Raw genomic sequence first — 23541 nt, forward strand, 5'->3', positions numbered from 1 at the left:
CAGGAGTGCGATCGTTTCTTGGAACAGCCCACCTCTGGCTTCTGGGCACTGACCCTTATTGCAGAAATACCTGATGGAAATTGATTTTCATATCTTTCTCCTGAAATAAATTCTCTGTTTGAAATTGGAATAAATTTTGTTCCTAAAACCTCTGGTGGCTGCGTGTTTGCTTTTCCTCTTTCCCCAGGTGCCTGAGGCTGCCTCGGGGAGATGCACGGACAGACTGGTAAGAGTGAGATTGGGAGGTGATTTGGGATCAAACAGCATTGGTGCAGCTTCTAATAAGCAAGCCATTGATGTTGGCTGTGAACTTGTGCAGTCCACGAGGCAGGGTGTGCCGCTGGGCACATCGAGAGCAGGGTCTGTTACCACCAGTGTTTCTTTCGCACAGCGTGGAAAACCCACCACAGCGCTATGTGGGAGTCTGAGGGTGATGCCTGGAAATCTTCCTATTTAATTCCAGTAGTCAGCTATGAAATACCCCCCTGAAAACCAGTAAGGAGGGAAGACAGCCCCATTTGGGAACCACATGGAGCAACCCCCGGTTGAGAGTTTGCTGTCTTGCTGCATGCCCAACAGATCCAGCCCCTGGCAATGTATGTGGCTTCCCACTGCCAAGTCCACATGACCGAGCAGTTGGAAGCGATGATACCATCATGCCGATGACTGAATTGGCATCTGCTTGGCAGCTGTGATGCAGGCATCCTGGCTGCTATATTTGGGGCTTCATGCACCTGGCCTCTGCCGCAGTGAGATTGAGGACCTTTGCATGCCTTGACCTGCTTGAATGGCAGGATGCACCAGGTAACTTTCCAAAAGCTCTGTGAAAGGACCTGGGATCAAAGATAAATATGGAAAAGGGCTCCTGGAACAGCTCTGCAAAGTGGGGCAGAATCTGGATGCTTGTCGTGTTTGAGAGAGGAGAGATCACATTGTTTCCAAGAAATGTGATGCCAGAGCAGAAATCGGAAAGGGAGGGCACAAAACAGTAGGATGTTCCTTGTTCCATCAGCTGTCTACGCTAGAGAGAGGTTGCAGATAGACAAAACTCAAAGCGGGCTGTTTAAAAACAGGGCGGCTTCTGCCCTGATTCATCTACAGGTGAATTTGGCATGACTGAGGGAAGCTAAACCTTTTTTTTAGGGTTTGTGGTGTTTTGGAATGAGGAATAGGTTTCCTCTCATGGCTTTAGTGTTGTTTTTGTCCTGGGACCTAGGAACGTCTGCAGCTGGTGGACATCACACCATCCCATAGAAGGAGCCTTGCTAACATTTTGCCCATTAATCCCCATGTTGGTGATCATCAGACATCTGAGGTGTGGAGGTTAAATGACCTATGTCAACAGAGTACTTCTGCCATAAAAAAGCATCTCAGTTCAAATTTGATACGGGGAGTTTAGCTAAATAGGATTGAAATTCAGTGAAGGTGAAACAAGTTTTGATTTGGGTTAAGCCTAGAGGTGGATCTGAGATTGAACATGGGCCGCTAGAGGATTTTTTGGGCTCCCTGCTGTTGTCATTCGGGTTGACTGATCCAGGGCAAGCAACCCAAGTGACAAACACTTTTTACAATGTAGTCACACCCCTCCTGCTGAGGAAATGTTACAATGTGAAAGCAAAGTTTGGCTTTTCTGAGCCCGGTCCTGTGCTGAGAATCTAAGGAAACCATCCCTTTTTCCAAGGAGTAAAAGATTGCTACTCCTGGTATTTCTGCCTCTTTAGAAATCAAGGGTAAGCACCATATTTGATCTTGGCATGTGGCTGACAGCAGCTCACTTCACAAAGGAGCAAAAACCAGAGCCTTATTTAGCAGTACATTTTCATCCTCAGTTCTTTGCAGGTGGGTACCTAATTACATCCCATAAAGGCTGGCTGCTCATGATCCCAAAGGCTGCATCTAAATCAGATGGCATAGAGCAGAGTGCATTGCTTTTGTATCCTTAATGTACAGGTAAGGCCTGCAGAGACTACAAGGTCTGATGTGAGACCCGTGACTCCATCTCATCATGAAGCACAACAGGCCAGGAGCTGCCGTTTCATGGCTGCTTATTAACTCATGCAAGTGGTCATACAACTGCTATGTTTTGGTCTTTAGATCTCAGGTTCTCGACGTTCGCGTCTGATGGGGAATGAAGCGTCTTCAGCACGACGTACCATAGCGGTATTAAATGGTATGTTTATCATGATGAGGCAAAGGCTTTCCCAGATCCAGCTGCCTGCATCCTCTCCCTTTCTCTGCACATGGAGTGTAATACTGTAAATACAAGAAGTGGTGGTGGACTCCTTTCCGCTCAAATTCCTAAGGTCGGGGAGCTGCACTGGGTAATGCTGTAAGTGCATCTCCTAACTGGCCGACAGATGTCACTAGTAATACCCGAACAGTAAATGTTAGTATTTTAACAAAATATTTTCCATTGTGTTATGTAGGAGGATGGGACTAGATAAGAGAGAATGTAAGAATTGGCCTGAGATGCAAGTTACAGCAGAAAAAAAGTTTTTTTCTTTGCCTGTTGACTAGCTTTCAGACCAAAAAAGGTAAGAAAAATGTTGGCATGGGAAGGAGAGAAGGAAGAAGGAAAAACTGTCCTTTCTTCTAAGAAGAGATGCCTCGCTTCATGATCCCTGTTGGCCCTTATTGCAAGAATAATGGTTAAAACACTCCATCAGAAGGTGTTAACTGGCCTTTCTATGGCTGGAACTGAATGCTCGATTTTGGAGGCACCATGCTTTTTTCGTTTCTTGGCGATCTTAGCTTTATTCACTTGCTCTCTGCCTTGGCACTCAAAAACCCACAGGAGCACCCTTCCCCCTCACTGTCTCGTGGATGTCCAGCCCAGCATAAGATACTTCAGCGTGTCTGATATCATGGTTTGCTTTTCATATCTCTTTTGGTTAAGTGGCTGATTAGAGTATAGGCGTGATGTTTCTTTGCTATCTCAAGAATGGTGGTATCCAGATCACAGGCATTTCATGCTACAGGGTTGCATGGGTAGATTCTGGGAAGGAAAGACTCTTGAATGTGGTTTAAGGAGATGCTCATTGCAGCATTGTAGCTGGAGAAAATGTTGATGAAATCTTTCTTCCAACCTTGATGGCTATAGACGGAAAGGTGTGGAACAAATGTCGGATTTCATCCCAGATCACAGGATCCTTCTCCCTCTCTGGGTTCAGTTGAGCCATTTCAGCATTTTAAAATATCCAGGGGAAGCCCTTAAACTGAATTGCAAAGGTGGGGGAGGAGGCGCCTCTATTCAGCTCAATGCCGCCCTGTTAGCATGAAAATAGCTAGCTGAAAAATGAAACTCTAATGCTTCAGTTTCTTTGTAAAATCCTCCTGCTTTATCCTCATTCAGTGCAATGATCCTAGCTTCATTTCCAGTATAATAAAAGATATGATCTTTGCCCAGGGAGTGTCTTCCAACAGTTGCTGTCTTATGCCAACCTATCCAGGCCGCTTAACACAGAACTGAGATCTCTTCTGCAAACCTGTTACTGCAGACAGAACTAGCCTTGAGATAAGGGGCCTGGGATGAGAGGAGACTCAAAACTTGCTGGGCTGAAGACGTTCTGCAGCCTGGCCTTCTTACAAATCTGGGCTCAGCTGGACTTCTGTCCTGCCGTTCCCAATTAAAGGTTAGCCTTTAATTCCATTTTTAAGTGCATATCTTAATTGAGCAGCTCATTCATTTTGGCTACCAAATTGCAAATTCAGGCTTCCAGTCTTAAAATGCTCCCAATTTCATTTAGGTGTTACAGAAAGACCCTGACGAAGGAGAAGTGACTACCAACCGAAAGAGGGCAGTGTGCACTCACGAAACCCATCGCTCTCTTCCCCACTGACGTGGATGGCCAAAAAAAAGGACCCTTTCACAGCACAGCTTGTTAATTCAGCTTGATTGCAACCTATACAAATCAGACTGGTTCTTTTAAGACCTTTGAGCCACCTGAAACATTTGAAATGGCTTGAACCACAAGCTGTCTTGAGGCTACGATCCTGTTTTGCTTTGGTGTGACATCTAGTCCACCGGGGTTCTGTCCATGTCTGGGGCTGCTGGACATGGCTGCTATATGAATGAGCAAGGAGGGCTGTCAGAGGTGGTTCTTTAGACAAACGTTGATCAAAATGAGACTCTCCGTTTCTTGAAGTTTAAAAAAATGCTCGTCTAGTTTTATAGCTGCAGTGTGTTTGAGGGGCTCCAATCGGGCAGTTTGCAGGTCAAATGTACCTTCCAAATGAAAAATAAGAAGCTAAAATAAAGCTCATGGAAACCCACTGCAACCGTGGGCCAGATCTGCTGTGGCATGTAGGCCCCTCCTGGAGTTTGCAAAAGCAGTTTGCCCACTTCAGCGCCTTGGATCAACTACTAGGTGCTTGTCTCATGGTCCTGAAATACCTGTGCAAATTGGAGTCCTTCACTGTTATTTCATAACCTCAGTATTCCTCTTCCTACTTGTGTTGGACTTTCTTTGCTGATCCTTTAGCTGCTTTCTCTCTCCTGCACAGGCGAATGCAAGGGCTCCAAACCCCAGGGATTAATAACCTGCAGAACCCAACTGGATGCAGTCAGCACCAAGGAGAAAGATTTTATAATCTCTGATTTAAATTTTAATTTTTTTTAAAACACAGCTCCTTTCTTCAGCCTCATGACTGCCTTTTCCGCCACTGGCCCATCCTCATTTCTCCAGCGTGATTCATGTTTGAGGTATCAGCTGAGCCAACACCCGGGCAGCGTTCTGGATCCCCTGAATGCTTTGTATTTTTTTTTATTCTGCTGTATTAGCTCCCTGCCCTGGTCCTGCTACTGTGATCCCTAAACCTGCTGCAATTCCAGGCTGCTGCGGTGGAATCAAGGTGGGTTATAATCATGGCAAGAGGAGGAACGTGCAAGAAGCTTGCCTTGTGGACATTTGTTTGAATTCTCCCCAGAATTTTGTTCTGAAAATCTCAGCTGGAGCTGAGAACTTTGCACTGGTTCTGATGTTTCTGCCCCAGCCAATATTGCATTTCTAAGCTTTTATCCTTCTTTTCCAGCCCCTGTCAAATCCCAGGAGTCTAGAAGCATGCAGGGAAAATGCAACTCCATTGAGCTGGTCCTCTTTCCATCCGTTCCAAATAGTCCCTGGTGCAAACAACCACAACCAGGTCTCACAGGTTGGCCGCTGTCGTTACGGGGGGCGTTGACTGGTTTATAAAGAATGAATCTCCTTCTGTCTTCTCTAGTTGGGGCTTGAGGCACGTGGGTGGATGGTGAGAAGCTTCTCTGGGTTACAGGGAGGATGGCATGCCTGTGTTTTCATGCGTCTGTTGGCAGGAAGCTCATCTGCTCTGAAACGTGAACGCTGAAAAAGCCCCTGGAGGTGTTTTTCTTTGTGTTCAGTTCACTTCTCATTTTGTTCCCTGCCCCAAACGCGTTTCACTTCCATTGTGCACCAGAAGAAGCCAAAAAGCAGCAATTTCACAGCCTCTAGCTTCATGTCTGTGCCAGGTAATTACAAGCCCTAGACTCCACTGACTTGGCCTTGAGGATGCCCTCTGTATTCAGGTCAGGTGGTAGCCGCCCCAGAACTAACCTCATGCTATAGTTTCCAGAGTAAGGTTGTTCTTGATATGGGTGGAGGTGGCAGGATGGGCACCAAATGTGAGGGGCTGAAGAGAGTCCTGGATTCTCTTGATGGCTCAGTCATTGAGTGCCTGTGAGATTTATGCCAGCCCAGGGGCACCATTGAGAGGGATAAGTAGCAAAGCCCCCACCTCCACATGCACTATTTTCACATGCTAGCAGCTCGCAACACGTCATCAGGAATGGAACCTGTGGTGGAAAGTGAAACAGTGAGGGTCATTGCAATGCAGAAGAGGATGGAGACTGTGGCCAGATTTTTTTGTAGACCTGAGTTTTAAGATGTCTGAGATTCTGTTCCCCTCCTCGGAGAGCAAGACTCAGGAGGTGGCAAATGAGGAAGGAGAAAGCTGTCTGCATTTCCTCCTGTGAACTGGGAGGGGAGAGGGCTGGGACACGCCAGTGCGTTGCAGCCCGTTTGCTCAGACACGCAGCGAAGGTGGAGCGCATCTGAAGATGGGCGCATTGATGACACTGGAACTCCCTAATGGTTTTAGCAAGGTGCAAAGACTCGCCACCAGCAAATCTCAGCCTCAGAAACTGCCCTTTATCTCCGGAAGAAACCTCAGGGGGCCTGGAGCTCGGTTGGAGATGACACTTTTTAACCACCATCCAACCACTTGGTTGGAGATGACACTTCAACCATCGTCCTGGGGGAACTTAATCCAATGCCTTTTGAAAACCTATTGCGACAGTTTTTTATTTGTTATCTCCCACCCAACCCTCTTTGTGGCTTTTCTTGCAAAATGTACACCCCCGGCTACAAAGAAATGACTTCCCGTCTTCTCCAGAAATGTGCCGGCCAACAGCCCATTTTTGCCAAGGTGTAAAAGATTCCAGATCAGTTTAGGGTGACTTATTATATTTTGACCAGACGCCATAAGAAAAGAAGCATCGATGTAATGTCAGGTCCTGGGGAGATTTTGGCAACAGCCTTTGCTGCTCAAAGAATCCGTAGAACGGGTATTTACGTAGCGTTCGTCCAGTTGCGGAAGTTGGAGCGTGTGCGATTTTTAAGTGCCTGTCCGTGAACTGATTTCCAGTCAACACCTGGCTGAGTTCAGCAGGGAGTCTTTATACCCAGACAAGTTGCTGGCTGTTCCCCTGTGCTCCAGGCATTGCGTGTCTGAGCTGTGTTTCTCCTTGTTCCTCTCTCCTGCAGGGTTGGGCTCTTCCCCATGCCATGGCGGGCTGCTTCTGCTGCTGCCGTAAATGCCCCCGTTTCTTGTCGGAGGAGGACAGAGCTGCCGTCCTGGCAGACAAAGAAATCCAGAAAATGCTGCGGGAGCAGAAGAAGCAAGACAGGAGGGAGGTGAAGCTGCTGCTGCTGGGTAAGTCATTTTTGGGGAGCACACATCCCTCGAGGGGCCAGGTCACCCTTCAGGAGAGAACGCACCCAGATGGGGCAAGGCCGAGCTCGACCCTAAGGCTTTCTTGGCTCCAGTCCCTCTGTCCTCCAGCTATCACGGGTCAGGCATTTTAGAGGCTTCCACTTTGAATGCGGCTCTCCAGAGCACGCGTGCACTGCTCCCCCAGCCATCATGGGAGGCTTGGTTGGGTAGGGCCTCCTGCCAACCAGGAGCAAAGGGCCAATAAGCTGCTCCTTGGGCTCAGATCCATCCTGTGTGCTGGCATGGATCTGGCCGGCTCTGTGCTGATGCTAGAGTAACCTTGGGGACTGAAGTTTGTGTATCAGACCTCCTGGAAAGGGCATGCCACTCTGCCCACTTTGAAGCTTTGCAGTCTGTTCGATCCTTCCCTCTCCCCTGAGGTCCCCTCAAGGGGTGTCAGCCAGGCTCCTTGTGCTGGCAGGTCTGTGACGTGGAGGCCCATCAGCTAGGAGCTTGTCTGAAGCCCACCCACCTCCTCTCTCATTGTCTGTCAGCCAGCAGCAGTCAACAGCCGAGGTCTGGGACATGAGGCTTTTCCTCTTTTAGGAACTAGCCTGAGCGAGGTGAGCTGACTGCAGATTCATCAGAAATTGCTGCTTCTGAAATGTGGCCTTCAGTCACTAGCTCTCCAGGCATGCACTTGGGAGATACAGATGCCTGTGCAGCGAGAATCGATCGCTGTTGGCCAGAATGACTTGGTCTTGGGGAAAGAAGCCAAAATCTTCCAACTTGGGCTTGTGCAGTGAGATGCCTTCAGCCAGGTTTAGGTATCGGATAATGGGCCTGGTTGTTCCAAAGCTGTTGAGCACCTGGCTCGCTCTTGATGAAAAGCCATTGGGAACTCCTCGGCATCTCTGGAAATCCAAGGCTACCAACTTGGGCTTGGACCATCTTGGCCTGGGTGACCATGGCTCTGTTCTTCAGCTTTCCTGCTGGAGAGTGCTTCATGAGACCCATCACGCCAGCAACAGGGAGGTCACCAAAAGCAATAGGCGTGAATCCTGGAGAAAGAATAAGATGGGGAAAGGTTGGAGGTGGGAAGTGGACATGATCTCCCTGGTGTCCTTAAGTATCTCTCCAACTGGGCATGGTTGAATGGGCAAGGGAGTGGTGAAGAAGTGCCTCCATTGGCTGGGGAGTTACGGGCAGCCCTCCAGTGCCCCACGGCCCCATGTCCTCACTGGTGTCTGACGTCTTTCTCCTCTCTGGTGCTCGCAGGCCCTGGCGAGAGCGGGAAGAGCACGTTCATCAAGCAGATGAGGATCATCCATGGGGCAGGCTATTCAGAAGAGGATTGCAAAGCATTCACCAAGCTGGTGTATCAGAACATCTTTGCCGCCATGCAGGCTATGATTGGGGCCATGGAGACGCTGCAGATCCCCTATGCCCGGCCAGAGAACGTGGTGAGCGAGGAGGGGAAGGGGACAGTGAGATGGTTTGGGGCAAGGGCAGAGCTGCTAGATCTGGGGCTGCTTTAGGAAGCACCAGTGAAAGCAATGGAGCTGCTCTGAAAGTCTGTGCTCCCCCCCACCTCTCCCAGAGCCATTTGGAGCTGCTTGTATTGCCTCCAAACAGGAGCAATGGCCCCTGACTTAGGGCTCGGGGCTGGTTCAAGCTCCCTTTGGTAGGAGATGCAAGCGGGGTTTCACTGCCACTGACTCCCTGTGGAATATCAGGCAAGTCACTTAGCATCCTGGTGCTTCCACCTGTGAAATGGGAACAAGAGCTACTCGCCTGCCTCACGAGGGTGCAGTGAAGGTAATTGCAGCTCAGCGCTATGGTGATGGGGACCAGAGCTAGAAAATGTAGTCCTTGGTTAAAGCTAAGCAGCCAATTGGAGGCAAAGACCCCAGGAGTCCTTCCACCTTCCCCTTTAACCTGCCCCCAAGTCTCTACCATTTGTTTCCTCCACGCAGAGCGGGGAGAGCAGTCTGAGCTGCAGGGGCCGAGTCAGGTCAGGAGCTCTGGATGAGGTGTCCGAGGGGACAGCTTTTCCCTTGCCTTGTTCTGCCGCTTTCTCCCCCTTGCAGCACCATGCTCAGCTGGTCATGGGAGTGGATGCCTATAAGGTAGTGAGACTCGATGAGCCATACGTCAGTGCCATTGGGGAGCTGTGGAGAGATGCTGGGATCCGGACGTGTTATGAGAGACGAAGGGAATATCACTTGCTGGACTCTGCCTTTTAGTGAGTTGCCCCAGCCATGCATGTATGTGTGCGCATAAAAATCCTTTCTCTAGGGTTTCATGGCTAGCGGTCAAGGCTAATGGTCCCACTCAGTCTCAGAGGGGCAGTGAGGGCCTGGACCGAGCATAGATTACCCTTAGTGATACCTCTGTACAGCACCTAGCCTGCTGTCCGCTGCAGCCTTATAGTATTATAAATGACAACCCAGTAAATGTGACTAAGCTTTGCTGGGAACCAGAGCTGCCAACAGATCCCAACACTTTGCTTTTGAGTCTTGTTCCCAGGCAACCAGATGCAGAAATCTCACGGGAGCCTTTGAGCCTCTTTTCCTGACCCCAGCACCTGAAATCAGGGCTACTTTGAGGCTTGGTGAGGTTTCCCAGCCAGCAATGCCATCCTGGCTGCTCTCACGAGCTCCAAAGACCTTGCATTATGTGCTTGTGGGTAGGAGTGTGGTTAGAGCGCCGGGGTAAGAGGCAGGACTCCTGAGTCCCATTGCATGCACTTCCCCATCAGATTCAGATTATCCTTCCTGCTGGTAAGGCTGCTATTCTGTGCGTTGCAGTAATGCCTGGGAACCGAGACAGGGTCCAGAGCCCTGCTGTGCACGGTGCTGTACAAGCACAGGGGAATATCATTCCTATCACTGCCACAGGGCTTAGAGAGCAGGGGCAGAAGGGGCTGACTCTGTCCTTGTCCCTGGCTGCCTGCAGCTTTCTATCCAACCTGGAGCGTATTGTGGAAGATGCCTACATCCCCACTGCGCAGGATGTCCTGAGGAGCCGGAGGCCGACGACTGGCATCAACGAGTACTGCTTCTCGGTGAAGAAGGTGACCCTCAGGTGAAGCTCCTGGCAGGCAGTCCTATGAGCTGAGCCTCCTACATCCAGGCTCCCATCTCAGCTGCATCCTTCCCTGCGTGCCATTGCCTCTGTGCCAGCCATGCCCCCTGCATGCCATTACTGGTAGCAGGGGACCCTGGTCGTTCAAGAACAAGCACCCAGCACTTGCATGTTGCATGAGCTTCCCTGCCTGTTTCAGGCAGGCGAGTCCATCCTGGGGGGTTGCTGTGCACTGCTTAGCTGCTGCGCTCCACCCCAGAGCTGGCTGCCTGCTTCTGGCCTTGAGCAGGCTCCAGCAGCCCTCTTGGTCCCTCCCAGAGGCCTCTCAGCAGCTCGTCCTAGCTAGCAGCATGATCCAAGCCACGACCCAGCTCCTAACGCACCTTCCTTCCCTCCCTGCAGGATCGTGGATGTGGGGGGGCAGAAGTCGGAGCGCAAAAAATGGATCCATTGCTTCGAAAATGTGATTGCCCTAATCTACCTGGCCTCTCTCAGTGAGTACGACCAGCGCCTGGAAGAGAACAGCCAGGAGGTAAGGAGCCCTGAGGGACAAGGGGCTCAGGCAGCACATCTGGCAATGCAGGCCAGGGCCTGCGGGCAGCTGTGCACAGCTCTCGGGCTCGAGGGGACTCTCTGGAGCGGGTCAGCTTTGATTTGCCCCAGGGCATCCTACAGCACGGCACATCTGTATGGGAGTGGAGAGCTGAGATGACAGGCTCAGTGTTTCCCCTCCTGCCCCTGCTGCAGAACCGGATGAAGGAGAGCCTGGCTCTTTTCCGGATCGTCCTGGAGCTGCCATGGTTTCAGAACGCCTCGGTCATCCTCTTCCTGAACAAGACCGACATCCTGGAAGACAAGATCGCACACTCGGACCTAGCCGACTGCTTCCCGGCCTTCCCAGGTGACCTGCTTTCAATCCAGCGCTTTGAGATCCCCCCCTGCAGGCACTGCAGAAACCCTTCTTCTCCCACCCAGCTCCACGGGGACGCTTTGTCACTGCTGGTGACCCTGCGTGCGTTGCTTGTCCTAGCTCTGGTCCAGGCGGCTCCAGCTGGTACAGTTGAAGCCACTCTCATTAGTATCTGGTGGCTTCCCAGAGGGAGAAAGCAGTGAGCAGAGCACTGGGTGGGGACCAGGAGACCTGAGCTTTGTTTCCATCTCTGCTATGGGCTTTCTGGAGGGGCCTTAGCTGTTCCCCTCTCTGAGCCTCGGCTTCTGTATCTGTATAAGGGGACCAATGACGCCGACCTCCATTGGCTAAAGAAGAAAAGCACTGGTGTGGTTATCATGGGGGGCTGTTGCTAGTTACCTGTATAGCACCTCGTGCACCGGGCTCCGGGTCCTTGATGCGGGTGCCCCAGGCAGGGCTGTGATTTGAATAATAAAGATTTTTATTGCCATAGATGCATCAGGAAAGTGAGGTACGGTCAAGGCGTGTGATCTCATGGGTTCTCTTCTCCGCCAGGGCCCAAGCAGGATGCTGAGGCTGCGAAGCACTTCATTTTGGAGATGTACACAGAGAGGTACAAGCAGTGCTCAAGTGGACGTGGGCCCTCCCGGACCTCCAAAACCAGGTGTCTCTACCATCACTTCACCTGTGCCACGGACACGCAGAACATCCGCAAGGTCCTCAAGGATGTCCGGGATGTGGTCCTGGCCAGCTACTTGGACGATATCAACCTCCTGTGATGGGACGGGCTCTGCCGGGGAATTAGCTGGGTGTCGGGACAGGAGGCTTTGGCTGCTGCTCCTGATGCACCTGGCTCGGGAGGCAGGAAAGAAACCAGCCAGGGCACCCTTCGTGCTGGACATCTGAAAAGAACAGCTCTTGAGATCTCCCTGGTTTGGAGACCTTCGGTGGACCAACTTTCCTGATGACCTCCTGCAAGGGGTCCTTTTTAGAGCTGTCTTCAGAGACCCACTTCTGGCCTGCCTCTGGGTCACTTTTAGCCTCCCTGCCTTTCTGGTGGGGACCGAATGCCCCTGACTTTGTGCCTCGGATTTGGCTTCAGAAAGGGCTCCTGTTCCTCTCCTCCGGGGTTGTTCTCATTTTCCTTGCCAGGGGAGGGGCTGCCTTGGTAGCTGACCCATCTGCAACGCACTCGGGGCACTGAGGCTGTTTGTAGAGACTAATAAATGGAGAGATGTGCTTATTTTGAAGAGAGGAGCTGTGCAAAGTCCTTCCAACCACAGGACTGCATCACTGCTCGCTCTGTCTCGCTGACGGAGAGGTCAGGGTGGGATGTGCGTTTGCGCTAGGATACCTCTGATATGTACTCCAGAGACCGGGTTACTTGCAAGGCAGTCAGAGAGCAATGAAGAATTGCAGTAGTGCAAGGACAGGGCTGCTCAAGCCACACCCTTTCAGGCCTTCCCCATCTCTGCTCAAGTCCCCTCCCTCCTTCCTCACACAGTCTCGGCTGGGGCCTGATAGGACTCGCTGCTAAAGGCAGAGGAGACGCCTCGGGACTCATTTCAGTCACCATCGTGCTTGGTTTCAGTTCATGCTCGTACTGTGAGCTAAGACCAAGCTGGTACTGAGGCTGCTTCCAGGACCAGTGCCCCCTTGTCTTGCACACATCCTTTTACTGGCTGCATAATAACAAGGGAATCTGATGCTGCCTGGCTCGGTTCTCCCTTGGGGTCACCGTGTCCCTTGTCCACGTGGGTGCTGCTGCTTGCAGCTTAGATGTGCATGTGGTACGTGGATGGTGCGTGTCCCCAGGAAGAGACAGGGATGGGGCAATGAGCTCTCAGCCTGGGAAGGAGGTGAGTAGGAGATGGCAGGGAAGGGGCAAGGAGCTCCTGCTAGGGAAGACTGGACCCAGAGCAGGGAGGCAGGTGAGTGGGAGGAGGGGAGATGGAGAAGCCCAACTGGGACTAGGTGGGCTTGGGGGAAGGCCGGATCCTGGGGAACCCAACAACAGAGCGGAGATGCTGTGAGGTGCAGGGTGGCTGTAAAAGGGAGACTGAAAGCTCACAGCAGCTAACGGCATCCAGCTACCTCAGTTCGAGCCTGCTGGATCGCTCGAACACCAGTGGCCAAGCTGGCCCCTGTAGAGACCCAACGGTGGGAGGAGAGGTTTCAGTGGCCAGAAGAAACCATGTCTACCAGGTCGATACCCATGCTGGCAGGGCACCGTCTTGGTGGGGGACTGGTCTGAGAGCCTGCAGAGCTGGCTGCGGCAGGTGCCTGGCCTCTGTGCCATGGGGCTGAGCTGAGAAGTGGGGTCCTGGATGTCCTGAGCAAGCCCAGCCGTGTCATTCCCATCCAGCAGACTAGACCCATCTCCTGTGGAGGGAGCACATAGCCTCCGGCTTCAGAGTGAGGGGAAGAAGCCACGACCCCCATCAAGCCTGGAAGAGAGTCTCCAATGCACGTCGGGTTTAAGTATGGGAGCAACAATGAAACTTTACAGACTGTGTTGTACTGGAGGCCAGACCAGATCAGCTGGAGTGGTCCCTCCGGCCTGGTCCTAATGAATTATCCTGGATTAAATATCTCCCGGGCATTTCCCAACTCCTTTACACTATGTGACATGCCCATTTTGTGCGATCTCTGAAAAGAGAGTCCAGGTGGCTGAGGGGCCAGAGCCTGGGCTGGGACTCGGCAGACCTGGCTACTGGAGAAATTTAGGTTGGATATTAGGAAAAACTTTCTCATAGTAAAACGGGCTACCCAGAGAGGATGTGGGATCTCCATCCCTGGAGGTTTTTAAGGCTCAGCTAGACAAAGCTTTGGCTGGGATGGTGTAGCTGGGGCTGGTCCTGCTTGGAGCAGGGGGTTGGACGAGATGCAACCTCCTGCAGTCCCTTCACACCCTCATTTCCTGTGACGCTCTGATTCTGTACTAGTACTGACCAGCTCTGCTACTGAGATGAGTATCTTTTGGGCAGGTTACTCATTTCTGCATCTCAGTTTTCCCATCTGCAAAGCAGAGACCCTGAGACGGGCAAAGTGGGTCAAAACCCACAGACGGAGAAACGCCAGGTACAGGGTGGGGACTCCTCATCAGAAGGTCCCCAGGTGTAAATGCGAATGTCATTTGGGATTGGAGGGATTTTTTGTTTGAGCCACGACCCAAGCCTCCCTTTGTAATGTGAATGCAGCCCATCCTCAGTCGCCTCGGGAGTCGGGACTGCATCTAACTCCACGCGCCTACTCGGTTGTCCAGTGCCTTTTGCTGGGATCCCTGTGTTAGATGATGGGGTCAGCTGGAGTCAGACCCTCCGGATGCAAAGTGCCGGTGATAGGAAATGCAGGTGATGCCTGAGAGTGCAAGCGCTGAGCTTATTGTATTAGGGATATTTGTCCTAATTGGGACTCTTCTTACTCCACAGAGCCGGCCCTGCCCCGCCAGCCTGGTAGGGCAAGACTGGCACACGTGTTCAGGGAGGCACAGGAACGCTGCATCGGACAGGCAGCAAAGGTGTAACCTTGGCCCCCGTTGCATTGAAGAGCAAAGCTGCTGCTGATTTCAAGCAGGGCAGGATGTCCCTCAAGGCAAGCTGGATGCAATGTGCTTCACCCGCCCAAGCCAGGGATCCCCTGATCTCAACCTCATGGAAAGATCAGATCAGCCCACTGCACCCCGACAGTGCCTGGAAGTGGGAACCTGCCACAGTGTGTGCCCGGCTCTGGGGCAGGGTGGGTAGGTACCCTGAGCAGGGCTATGTCGTCCTTCTTGGTACGGCGGTCGTAATTAGGGTGCGGGTGAGCACTCTGCACGGTGAACCTTTGCTGATTCTTTTCCAGTATGCTGATGTCGTGAGCGCCCGGGATGGCCGTCGGGGACCTGGACCGGCAGAGGCAAATCGGTGGCTATCTCACCCCGGGCACATCCCTCACTCCCTCACCCACCAGGAGCAGCTTAGCGGCACGAAGCTTCCCGCAGGTAGCTGCATCCTGCTCCATGCTGCTGTGGCTGTGCTGTGCTGTCCTGTGAGCTTTGGTGTAGCTGGAGCCCAAGTATCAGCCCCTAGTACCACCTGGTTGTATGGAGGCAAAGAGGACCCTCACAGCAGCATTTAGGGACACCCCCCCCCCCCCCTGCACTGCCAGGGCATCATAAATGTCCCTTCATGCTGGTGAGACCTGGTTCCTCTGTGGCGACTGACTTGGAGAACGCCGGGCACCAGGATGCCTGGGTCCTCTGCCCCCGCAAGCCTGGGCTGCGCTCAGCCCTCAATGCAAGCAGAAAGGCAGCAGGTGCAGGTGATGGGGTGTGAGCGTGGATTCAAACCCAGAAGGCACAGACCACTGGTGGGAGACGCAGCCCCTAGGCATGGCTTTGGGCAAGACGCTTGCCTCTGTGCCTCAGTTTCCCCACTGGGAGACGGGCACCTCCATTTGAAGAGGCAATGCGAGGGTTGAGCGATATCTGTAAAGCCCTTTCTTGTCTTCGGAGAAGCGAGCTCTGCTGCTGACAGCAGCTGCAAGCAGAGGGCGCGAAGGCAGCCCAATTGCAAGACAAATCCCTTTCCAGCACCCGAGCGTGGCTCAGACCCCCGCTCCCGGGCAGAGCGCCTCTCCCTCCCCTGGCTTTCCCTGAGAACTAATTTCCGTCCCTAAATCGGAGGAACCAGGTGAGGTAGGGACGGACATGGCTGGGAGGAAGATGCTCCGGGGCCAATTGCATGGACGAGGGAGGCAGCTTTGCTTCTTACTGGACTTCAGCAGGGCCAGGACCCTGGATCAGCACAGAAGTCATCCTCACCCCATGCAGTAAGCGGCGGTCAGCACCCAGTCTGGCCCCACCAGGATTCCCCCACAGAAAGAGCCATGAAACCACACGTGTTGGGCTCGCCTGAATAATCTATAACGCACCCGTTGCAAAATGCATGTCTCAGCAGACTGAGACCTGTAGCTATGACACGATTCACATGCATGGAGTTGGCATGGATCTTGCACCAGTAGCTCAACGGGTTTGGATGGCTTGGCAGCCCGGGGCGTAGGGGGAATGTTATGCTTGTAGCTTTGAGTTGAAGGCAATGATAAGCATCAGCAAACGAGTGCCCGGTGCTGTTTCCGATCTTACATATTTTCCATTCGGAGGGCCCTGCGAGGGGCGGGGGGGCACTTGCCCCAACCTCCCCAGTGCATCTTGTCACCTTCTCACCCCCTGGCTAGTTGATCAAGAGGTTTTAAATGCAAGCATGTCCCTAAGATGTTTGCTGGTTGCCACATGGGGCCAGGCAGGCATTTCCTGCAGCTCCTGTTGCTACGCATTGGTGAGGTTTTCTCGCCTTCCTCAGCAGCCCATGTGCTGCAGGTGGGAGCTGGGGTGTGCCAGTGCTCCCGCTGGGACTCAAACCCAGAGGTTCCTGCTTGGAGAGTCTTGTCTGAATGCTCAGGGTCACATTTAGGATCAGGGAGGGGTGGTCAGGTCCGTAAGGACTGTGGGGGCTTTGCCTTCCTCTGTAGTAGGAGGCATGGCCCTCTTCCTTGCATCTCTCCAGGACATTTTAACAACACTGGCACTGCCAGCCCTCGCCTCCCTGCTTTACCTTGGCAGGCTAGCATGCTTCGGTGTCTTGGGGCATCATGCCCGGTAGCTGTGCAACAGGGTGGATTGTGTAGTTTTAGGAATAGGCAAGATGCAGGTGGGGATAATCCTGCCTCGAGCAGGGGACTGGATTAGGTGACCTCCAGAGGACACTGCCGGTCCAGCTTTTCTACGACTCTCTGAATGTGAGAGTCCCTCTCAGTCTCGTGAGCTGGTCCCAGGGAACAGGAGGCAGATCTGATCCAAAATGGCTCTAAGCCACTGACTCATCTCCAGCTTCGGTCAGAAACATCCACTTCTGGGGAAGTAGCAAGAAACCCCCGGCTATTAAATAAATGATCACCCTGCACAGGTACCTGCTTCCGGCTCCTCCTGGTTACACTCTGACTTTCTACAGACAAGCAGCAATTCTGGTGCCAGCTCCCCAGTGCAGCAAGGGACGTCCCGACGGGGCAGGGCCCCTGCATTCAAACGCTGCCAACAGCAGGAGGGCATTCCCTGGGCTCCCACTGACCAGGCCTCGGTCTTCTTTGGCAAAGGGTGTTCACCCCAAGCTTCCCATGCCCAGCGACATTGTGCTCGGGTATGCTATCCTATCCTGCCCCAGAAGCTGGGTGGCTGACGGAGCTAATTAGCACCCTTTCCCTCCCGCTGGATGGGGGATGCCTGGGTCCTTCTCAGCCTGGGTGTGGAAGAGGGAAAGATACCTTGCTCACATCAGGGGCCAAGTGTTGCTCATCGATTCCTGCTCATCCCCAGGGAACCCAAAGGTGTTGCACCACTGCAGCCCTGAGCAGCCGCTGGCTTTACCCGGGAGCATGCCCAGTGGCTCCTCCAAAGGAGAGGCTGGGAGGCAGGAGAGCGAAGCAGGTGCGTTTATTTGTCAGGCTCGTTACACTCATTAAAGCAGCAGGAGTGAGCACCTGGGGTGAGGGAAGAGACCCGGATGGGCTGAGGCAAAGATCTCCACTTCTGCTTTGAGAATCTAGCGCCAGCCCCAGGACCGGCTTCCCAGACCCAGCTGACGCCGGCGGAAACCGAGGGCTGGAGGGAGGTCTCCCATGGAGAGATCTGAAGCTCCCTCTGGCAATTGGCCCCTTGCAGCCTCCCCTTCATCCCGCGCTCCCCGAGGGAGTGGTGGGAGCCCCGGCACCCAGCCCCCTGGGGCTGACACTAGATCGGCAGCCAGAGAAGGAGAGAGATTAGCTGCTGGGAAACGAAATGGGGAAAGGAAGCCGGCACCGGTCCTGGCAGCATCTCGGCTGGGAGCATCTTCTACCCCATGACCTCTCGGGTCCAGGGGAGATAGTTGGCGACGCGGGCGTAGACTCCAGGAGGGAATTCGTTGCCAAAGGAGACAATGCCTTCAGCCCCCCCTTTGCGCACCAAAGGGCCGCCGGAATGGCCCTGGAGAATGGAGCTGGGGTCAGGCAGGCCCGGGACAGCATCCGCAGGCTCCCCGCCTGGGCAGCCAAGTCCATCCCTGGCCTAGCTCCCATGCACTGGCAGCAGGGATGAATATCTACGCTACTGCGCCCGCTGCTCTGCTCACCCCATCGCAGCAGCCCCAAGTCACGGGCGCTGTCCAGATGGGTCTAGACAGGCTCAGCACCAGCTCGTACCCCTCCGAGCAGCAAGACTGAGGCCTGCAGGGTGATACCGCAGCCAAGGAGCAAGCCGAATGATTGCACCCATAAGGGCTCCTGAGAGGGGGACCAGTACCCGTCTCACGCTGGCACTGACCTGGCTGGCGTCCTTGAGCTGGTGGGGGCTGCCCGCACAGATCACGCCGCCGTCGAGAAAGGGGTAGAACTGGAGGCACTTCTGGCGGCTGTATATGGTGACGTTGGTCTCGCAGAGCTTGTCCGTGGCCTGCTTGCTGTCGACGAAGCCCCAGCCCGCTACGAGGCACTTGGTCCCTGTGGGCACGTCGCTGCTGGTCTTGGGCAGGGAGACAGTCTGCACATACTTTTTCAGGACGGCCTCCGCCGTGAGCTGGCGGAGGGAGCTGAGCTGGGCTCGGGCCATGAAGCACCCCAGGGATGCCTCTCCTCTGCTCGGCGTCCTGCAGGGTCGGACTCCCAGCCCTCAGGCAAAGTGGTCTGGAGGGACGTGGGACGGTGGTGTCCACCCTGGTGGGCACAGCTGAGACCCCTCCTCCTCCCCACCCCGCAGCAGCAGTGGGCATCAGGATGACGCCGACCCTGCGCTTCCTCTGGCTGGGCTATCTCCATCTAATTTTGCCAGACGAGCTAGGTGAGGGACAGGGCAGGGGAATGCCTGTCTCCCCCCAGCAGAAGCAGCCGGCAGATGCCTGAAGTCCTCCCGCTTCGCCCCCCTGGGCCAGGGCTCGCATGGGCGGCCACTACCTTGAGCAGCAAGATGTCATTGGAGAACATCTCGTATTCGGGGTGGACGTGGTAGCTCTCCACCCCCAGCAACTGCTGCGACTCTCCCATCTCCGTGATGTTGTGAGCTCCCAGGAGGACGGTGATTTCCCTGCAGTCCGTGGGAAAGAGCACGGATCGCTTCCTCTGCTTGCCCCAGCTCCCCCACCACCCCGTGTCTGCTGCTTTCCCCCAGCCCTAGAAGAGCCTGGCTTGGAGATCAGCGGCCCGACGTGGGAGCCTGGGGAAGGACTTACCCAGAGCAGTGAGCGGCGGTCGTCACCCACTGCGGGGCCACCAGGAAGCCCCCGCGCAACATGTTGGAGCTTACGTTCAGATAAGCCATGTAGGGCCTGGAGTGGGGGATGGCTGCTTGCCCTCCTACGACCCAGCCCTGCAAAGCTCCTGCAAGACGCGTGCCGTGAGGACACGGCCCTTTCTACCGCCCCGGCACAAGCAGCCCGCCCAGCCCGTGGCTCCGTCCGTGTACCAGCATGAGCCACGGGGCAGGACAGCAGGGAGAGCAACAGGAGACCCAGGTGCCTCTCCATCTCTAGGTCTGGTTGGCTCTCTTCCGGGCAGCGGCTGGAGCCCTCTGTGGCCCGGCGGCTGGTTTCATAGCCCCCGACCAACCAAGCTTGGCAGCCAGTAAACCACTGGACACGTGGCTGAGGAACCCGTGCTGCCTTTGTCTCCCCACCCCAACAAAACCTCGTCTGGGCCCGTGGCTCTGCTCGATCCCGGGGGAGGCTGTCTTTGCTACCTAAGCACCGGGGGGTGGCTGGTGAGTCTATCAGGAGACAGTCTGGAGCCCCCAAAACTCTCCAAACTTCAGTTGTTACCAAAAACCTGATACCATTCGGTCTTCTGGGAGACCACATTGCAGCCCATCTGCGATCGGGACCCTGGTCATCTTAGATGCAAATTAAGGGGACAGCTGCAATTCCCGTAACGATCTCTGTCTCTGTGGGCTAAATCAAGAAACAATTGCACTTAGAAGCATCATAAATGAAGGTTGAAAGGGACCTCAAGAGGTCACATTTAATCCCGGGTGCCGGGTAATGTGGGGCCCTTGCAGGAGGCGTTGGGAAATTTGGTCGTCACACCAGATGGCAAAACTAACTTGTTTAACGATTTCTTTGCCTCCGTCTTCCTAAGTAGGGACCAGGACAGCCACCTCCCTGCTGGTCCCCCTCGGGCCCCGGGGGAGGCACACCTGGGCCACTGGTAGCGAGGATTTAGTTAGGGAGCTTCTGGAGGGGTTGGACGTATTCAAGTCAGCCGGCCCGGATGATCTCCACCCTAGAGTCCTAAAGGAACTGGCCCAGGTCATTGCAAGTCCCCTGGCACGGCTTTACAAGCACTCGTGGTGCTCTGGAGACATACCTGAGGACTGGAAGAGGGCCAACGTGGTCCCCATCTTCAAAAAAGGCAGGAAGGAGGACCCGGGAAACTATAGGCCGGTTAGTCTTACCTCGATCCTAGGCAAGCTGTTCGAGAAAATTATGCTGGCACACATCCAGGAGGGGCCAGCAGGAGACTGCATGCTTAGGGGCAACCAACACGGGTTCATCAGCGGCAGGTCCTGTCAGACCATCCTGATGGCCTTCTACGATCAGGTCACCAGATCATTAGATGCAGGGGTAGCAGTGGACATCGTCTTCCGGGACTTCTGGAAGGCTTTTGACACTGTCTCTCACCCCGTTCTCATTAAGAAACTGGGGGCTGTGGCGTAAACACCCACACAGTCAGATGTGTTGCCAGCTGGCGGGAGGGCCGCACCCAGAGGGTGGTGGTGGATGGGTCCTTCTCAACCTGGAGGGACGTGGGCAGTGGGGTCCCCCAGGGCTCGGTCCTCGGGCCCGCACTGTTCAACATCTTCATCAGTGACTTGGACGAGGGGGTAAAGAGCACCTGTTCAAATTTGCTGATGACACTAAGATGTGGGGGGACGTGGGCACACCAGAAGGAAGCAACAGGCTACAATCAGACCTAGACAGGTTACAAGGGTGGGCGGATGAGAATAGGATGGGTTTCAACACAGACAAGTTCAAGGTGCTGCACCTGGGGAGGAACAACCAGCACCATACCTACAGGTTGGGGAACTCCCCTCGTCAGCACGGAGGCGGAAAAGGATCTGGGGGTCATCATTGACTCCAAGATGAACATGGGCCGGCAGTGTGGGGACGCGGTCAGGAAGGTCACCCGCACCTTGTCCTGCATCCACAGATGCATCTCGAGCAGGGCCAAGGAGGTGATCCTCCCCCTCTATGCGGCACCGGTCAGGCCGCAGCTGGAGGACTGCGTCCAGGTCTGGGCGCCGCACTTCAGGAGGGATGTGGACAGCATGGAGAGGGTCCAGAGGAGGCCACTCGCATGATCGGGGGCAGCAGGGCAGGCCCTACGAGGAGAGGCTATGGGACCTGAACCTGTCCAGCCTCCACACGAGAAGGCTGAGGCGGGATCTTGTGGCCTGTTATAAACTAGTCATGGGGGACCAGCAGGCATTGGGGAGTCCCTGTTCCCCCGAGCACCGCCAGGAGTGACCAGGAATAACGGTCACAAGCTGGCAGAGGGCAGGTTTAGGTTAGATATCAGGAGGCGCGACTTCACGGTCAGGGCGGCTAGGGTCTGGGACCAACTTCCAAGAGAAGTGGTGCAGGCTCCTGCCCTGGGGGTGTTTAAGGGGAGGTTAGATGAACATCTTGCTGGGGTCGTCTGACCCTAATACTCTTTCCTGCCATGGCAGGGGGTCGGACTAGATGATCTGCTCAGGTCCTTTCCGACCCTAGAAACTATGAAACATTTAATCCAACCCCCTGCTTCAAGCAGGACCATCCCCAACTAGATCATCCTGGCCAGGGATCTGTCTAGCTGTGTCTTAAAAACATCCAGGGATGGAGAGTCCACCACCTCTCCGGGTAGCCTGTTCCAGTGGTTTACCACCCTCCTCCTAAGAGAGTTTTTCCAAATACTAACCTAAACTTCCCATGCTACAACCTGAGACTAATGCTCCTCCATTCCCTCTTAGCAGGTAAGTTATCGATGAGAAAAAGTACCAGGGCAAGGAAAAATAAAGTTAAGCCATAATAAGGAGCATAAGTAAAGGCCGAAAAACAAAGGGGTCTTGAGATAAACTTGTCAGGAGACAGCTGGAGAAAACACATGTAGTCTAGCAGGACTCCAGGGTGATTTATGGTCAGACTACCAAGAAGGTATTCAGGGGGAGGCTTTTTCTCACAAGTATATAACAGAGTCTGTGTCCTGCGGCTGCAGAGAATTAGCCGCCCTTGCTGCTTCTCCCGTGGCCGTGCAAAAATAAAGCGCTGTGTTAGCCAAGCAGGGATCCTGTCGTGATTTCCACATCACCTTGGGGGCTCACTCCGGGATGGGGGCTCACACAGACCCACATCTCGGCTCTTCAACTCCGTCGCTCCGAAACGGCTCTCCTCGACCCGGCTCTGCGGCTTCGACGCTCCGGACCCTGATCTGTCATCTGCCTGCAGGGGAAGTCCCTGGTCAGGGTGAGTACCTGCCTGTTTCGGTGTCTGTAAGTCCTAGGCGTGACAATGGGTAGCGGGACCTCTAAGGTCCCGCAGCGGGATCCCGCCCGGTTTATGCATCTAAAATACGGGCCCCTGTCAACTCAGTACTTAGAGAAATGGAACCAGTATACCAATGATGATCCTAAGTTACGCTGGCTCTTAGATGGGTCCTGGGATCACCAAATTCTCAAACACCTCTGGGGAAATTTGGAAAGCAAGCACCCCGTTCAAATGGCAGCCTGGTACCTCTGGGAAGACGAGTCCGAAAAGCGCCATAAGCGCGCCCTTATGGCTTCCTATAAGGAAAATGAGGAGAAATTTAAGAAACAGATTGATCACCTTCTGAACCAAGTTAAGGATCTCCAGTGCCAGGGGCCGACCCTGCCTGCCGCTTGTTCACCACATCTGGCTAGGATGTACCCAGTCGTGCCTCCACCGCCGGACGACGCACCTCGAGATGACCTGCTGGATCGCTGGTTTCCGCCCCCACCGCCGCCTCTGGCCCCTGTCCCGCCACAGCTCGCTCCGGCCTTTGCTGGTCCGGCGGCCTCGGGCGCTGCTGCGTCCGCGCCGACTTCTCCAATAACTCCGCCGACACTTGCCTCTGGCTCATTGCCTCCTGTTACTACTCTCACCTTTAATTCTCCCAAGGGGAACCAATTCGAGGTGAACGGTCCCCCTGGACCATGTAGACGGGTGGACTGTAGATCCAGCTGCCCTAGACCAACAAGACTCCCCGGTCAGACTGACTCTGCGGAGTCGCTGCAATGCTACCACTGACATAGATGCAAAGGGAGCCATTGTAAGAAAGATTACTACCCTTTGATGCAGAAACCTTGCTGCAGCGCAGCACTTTCTCCGACAGCGCCCTGCGCCAGGGTGGGGCAATCTGTGGTAGTCCACGTCCCCTTCTCACCCTCAGAAATCATCTCCTGGTCAACTACTTTTGCTAGGCTCCGTGAAGACCCTACCAGGTTTGCTCAAAACCCTTTTTGAGGTCTATAAGCCAACTTACGGCGGCATCCTCTTACGGTGGTCTTCTCTCTGGAGACCAAAGGGACACCCTCC

General features: G+C 54.2%; 2 protein-coding genes across 4 annotated transcripts; one reads left to right on the forward strand and one right to left on the reverse strand.

Annotated features, from left to right (window-relative positions):
• Positions 1–6685: 6685 nt before the first annotated feature.
• Positions 6686–12825, forward strand: GNA15 (G protein subunit alpha 15). Of its 3 annotated transcripts, none has more exons than XM_090027448.1 (7): positions 6686–6948; positions 8227–8411; positions 9039–9193; positions 9907–10035; positions 10438–10567; positions 10783–10936; positions 11501–12825. In XM_090027448.1, exons 1-7 carry the CDS (start codon positions 6801–6803, stop codon positions 11722–11724), a joined length of 1125 nt encoding a protein of 374 aa, XP_089883574.1. In that variant the 5' UTR covers positions 6686–6800; the 3' UTR covers positions 11725–12825. The 3 variants fall into 3 exon arrangements, with proteins under 3 accessions (XP_089883574.1, XP_089883576.1, XP_089883575.1); XM_090027450.1 differs by having other exon boundaries at positions 11512–11649; XM_090027449.1 differs by lacking the exon at positions 6686–6948 and adding an exon at positions 7406–7571.
• A 4771-nt stretch (positions 12826–17596) lies between these two features.
• On the reverse strand, positions 17597–19834 carry LOC149853197 (duodenase-1-like). Its single transcript, XM_090027477.1, has 5 exons — positions 19419–19834; positions 19186–19333; positions 18911–19040; positions 18285–18536; positions 17597–17948 (listed from the first exon to the last, which is right to left on the reverse strand). Exons 1-5 carry the CDS (start codon positions 19807–19809, stop codon positions 17817–17819), a joined length of 1053 nt encoding a protein of 350 aa, XP_089883603.1. The 5' UTR covers positions 19810–19834; the 3' UTR covers positions 17597–17816.
• Positions 19835–23541: the final 3707 nt, after the last annotated feature.

The sequence above is a fragment of the Crocodylus siamensis genome, chromosome 14, assembly GCF_052110815.1.
Source record: "Crocodylus siamensis isolate JL-2025a chromosome 14, ASM5211081v1, whole genome shotgun sequence".
NCBI classification, from domain to species: domain Eukaryota; kingdom Metazoa; phylum Chordata; order Crocodylia; family Crocodylidae; genus Crocodylus; species Crocodylus siamensis.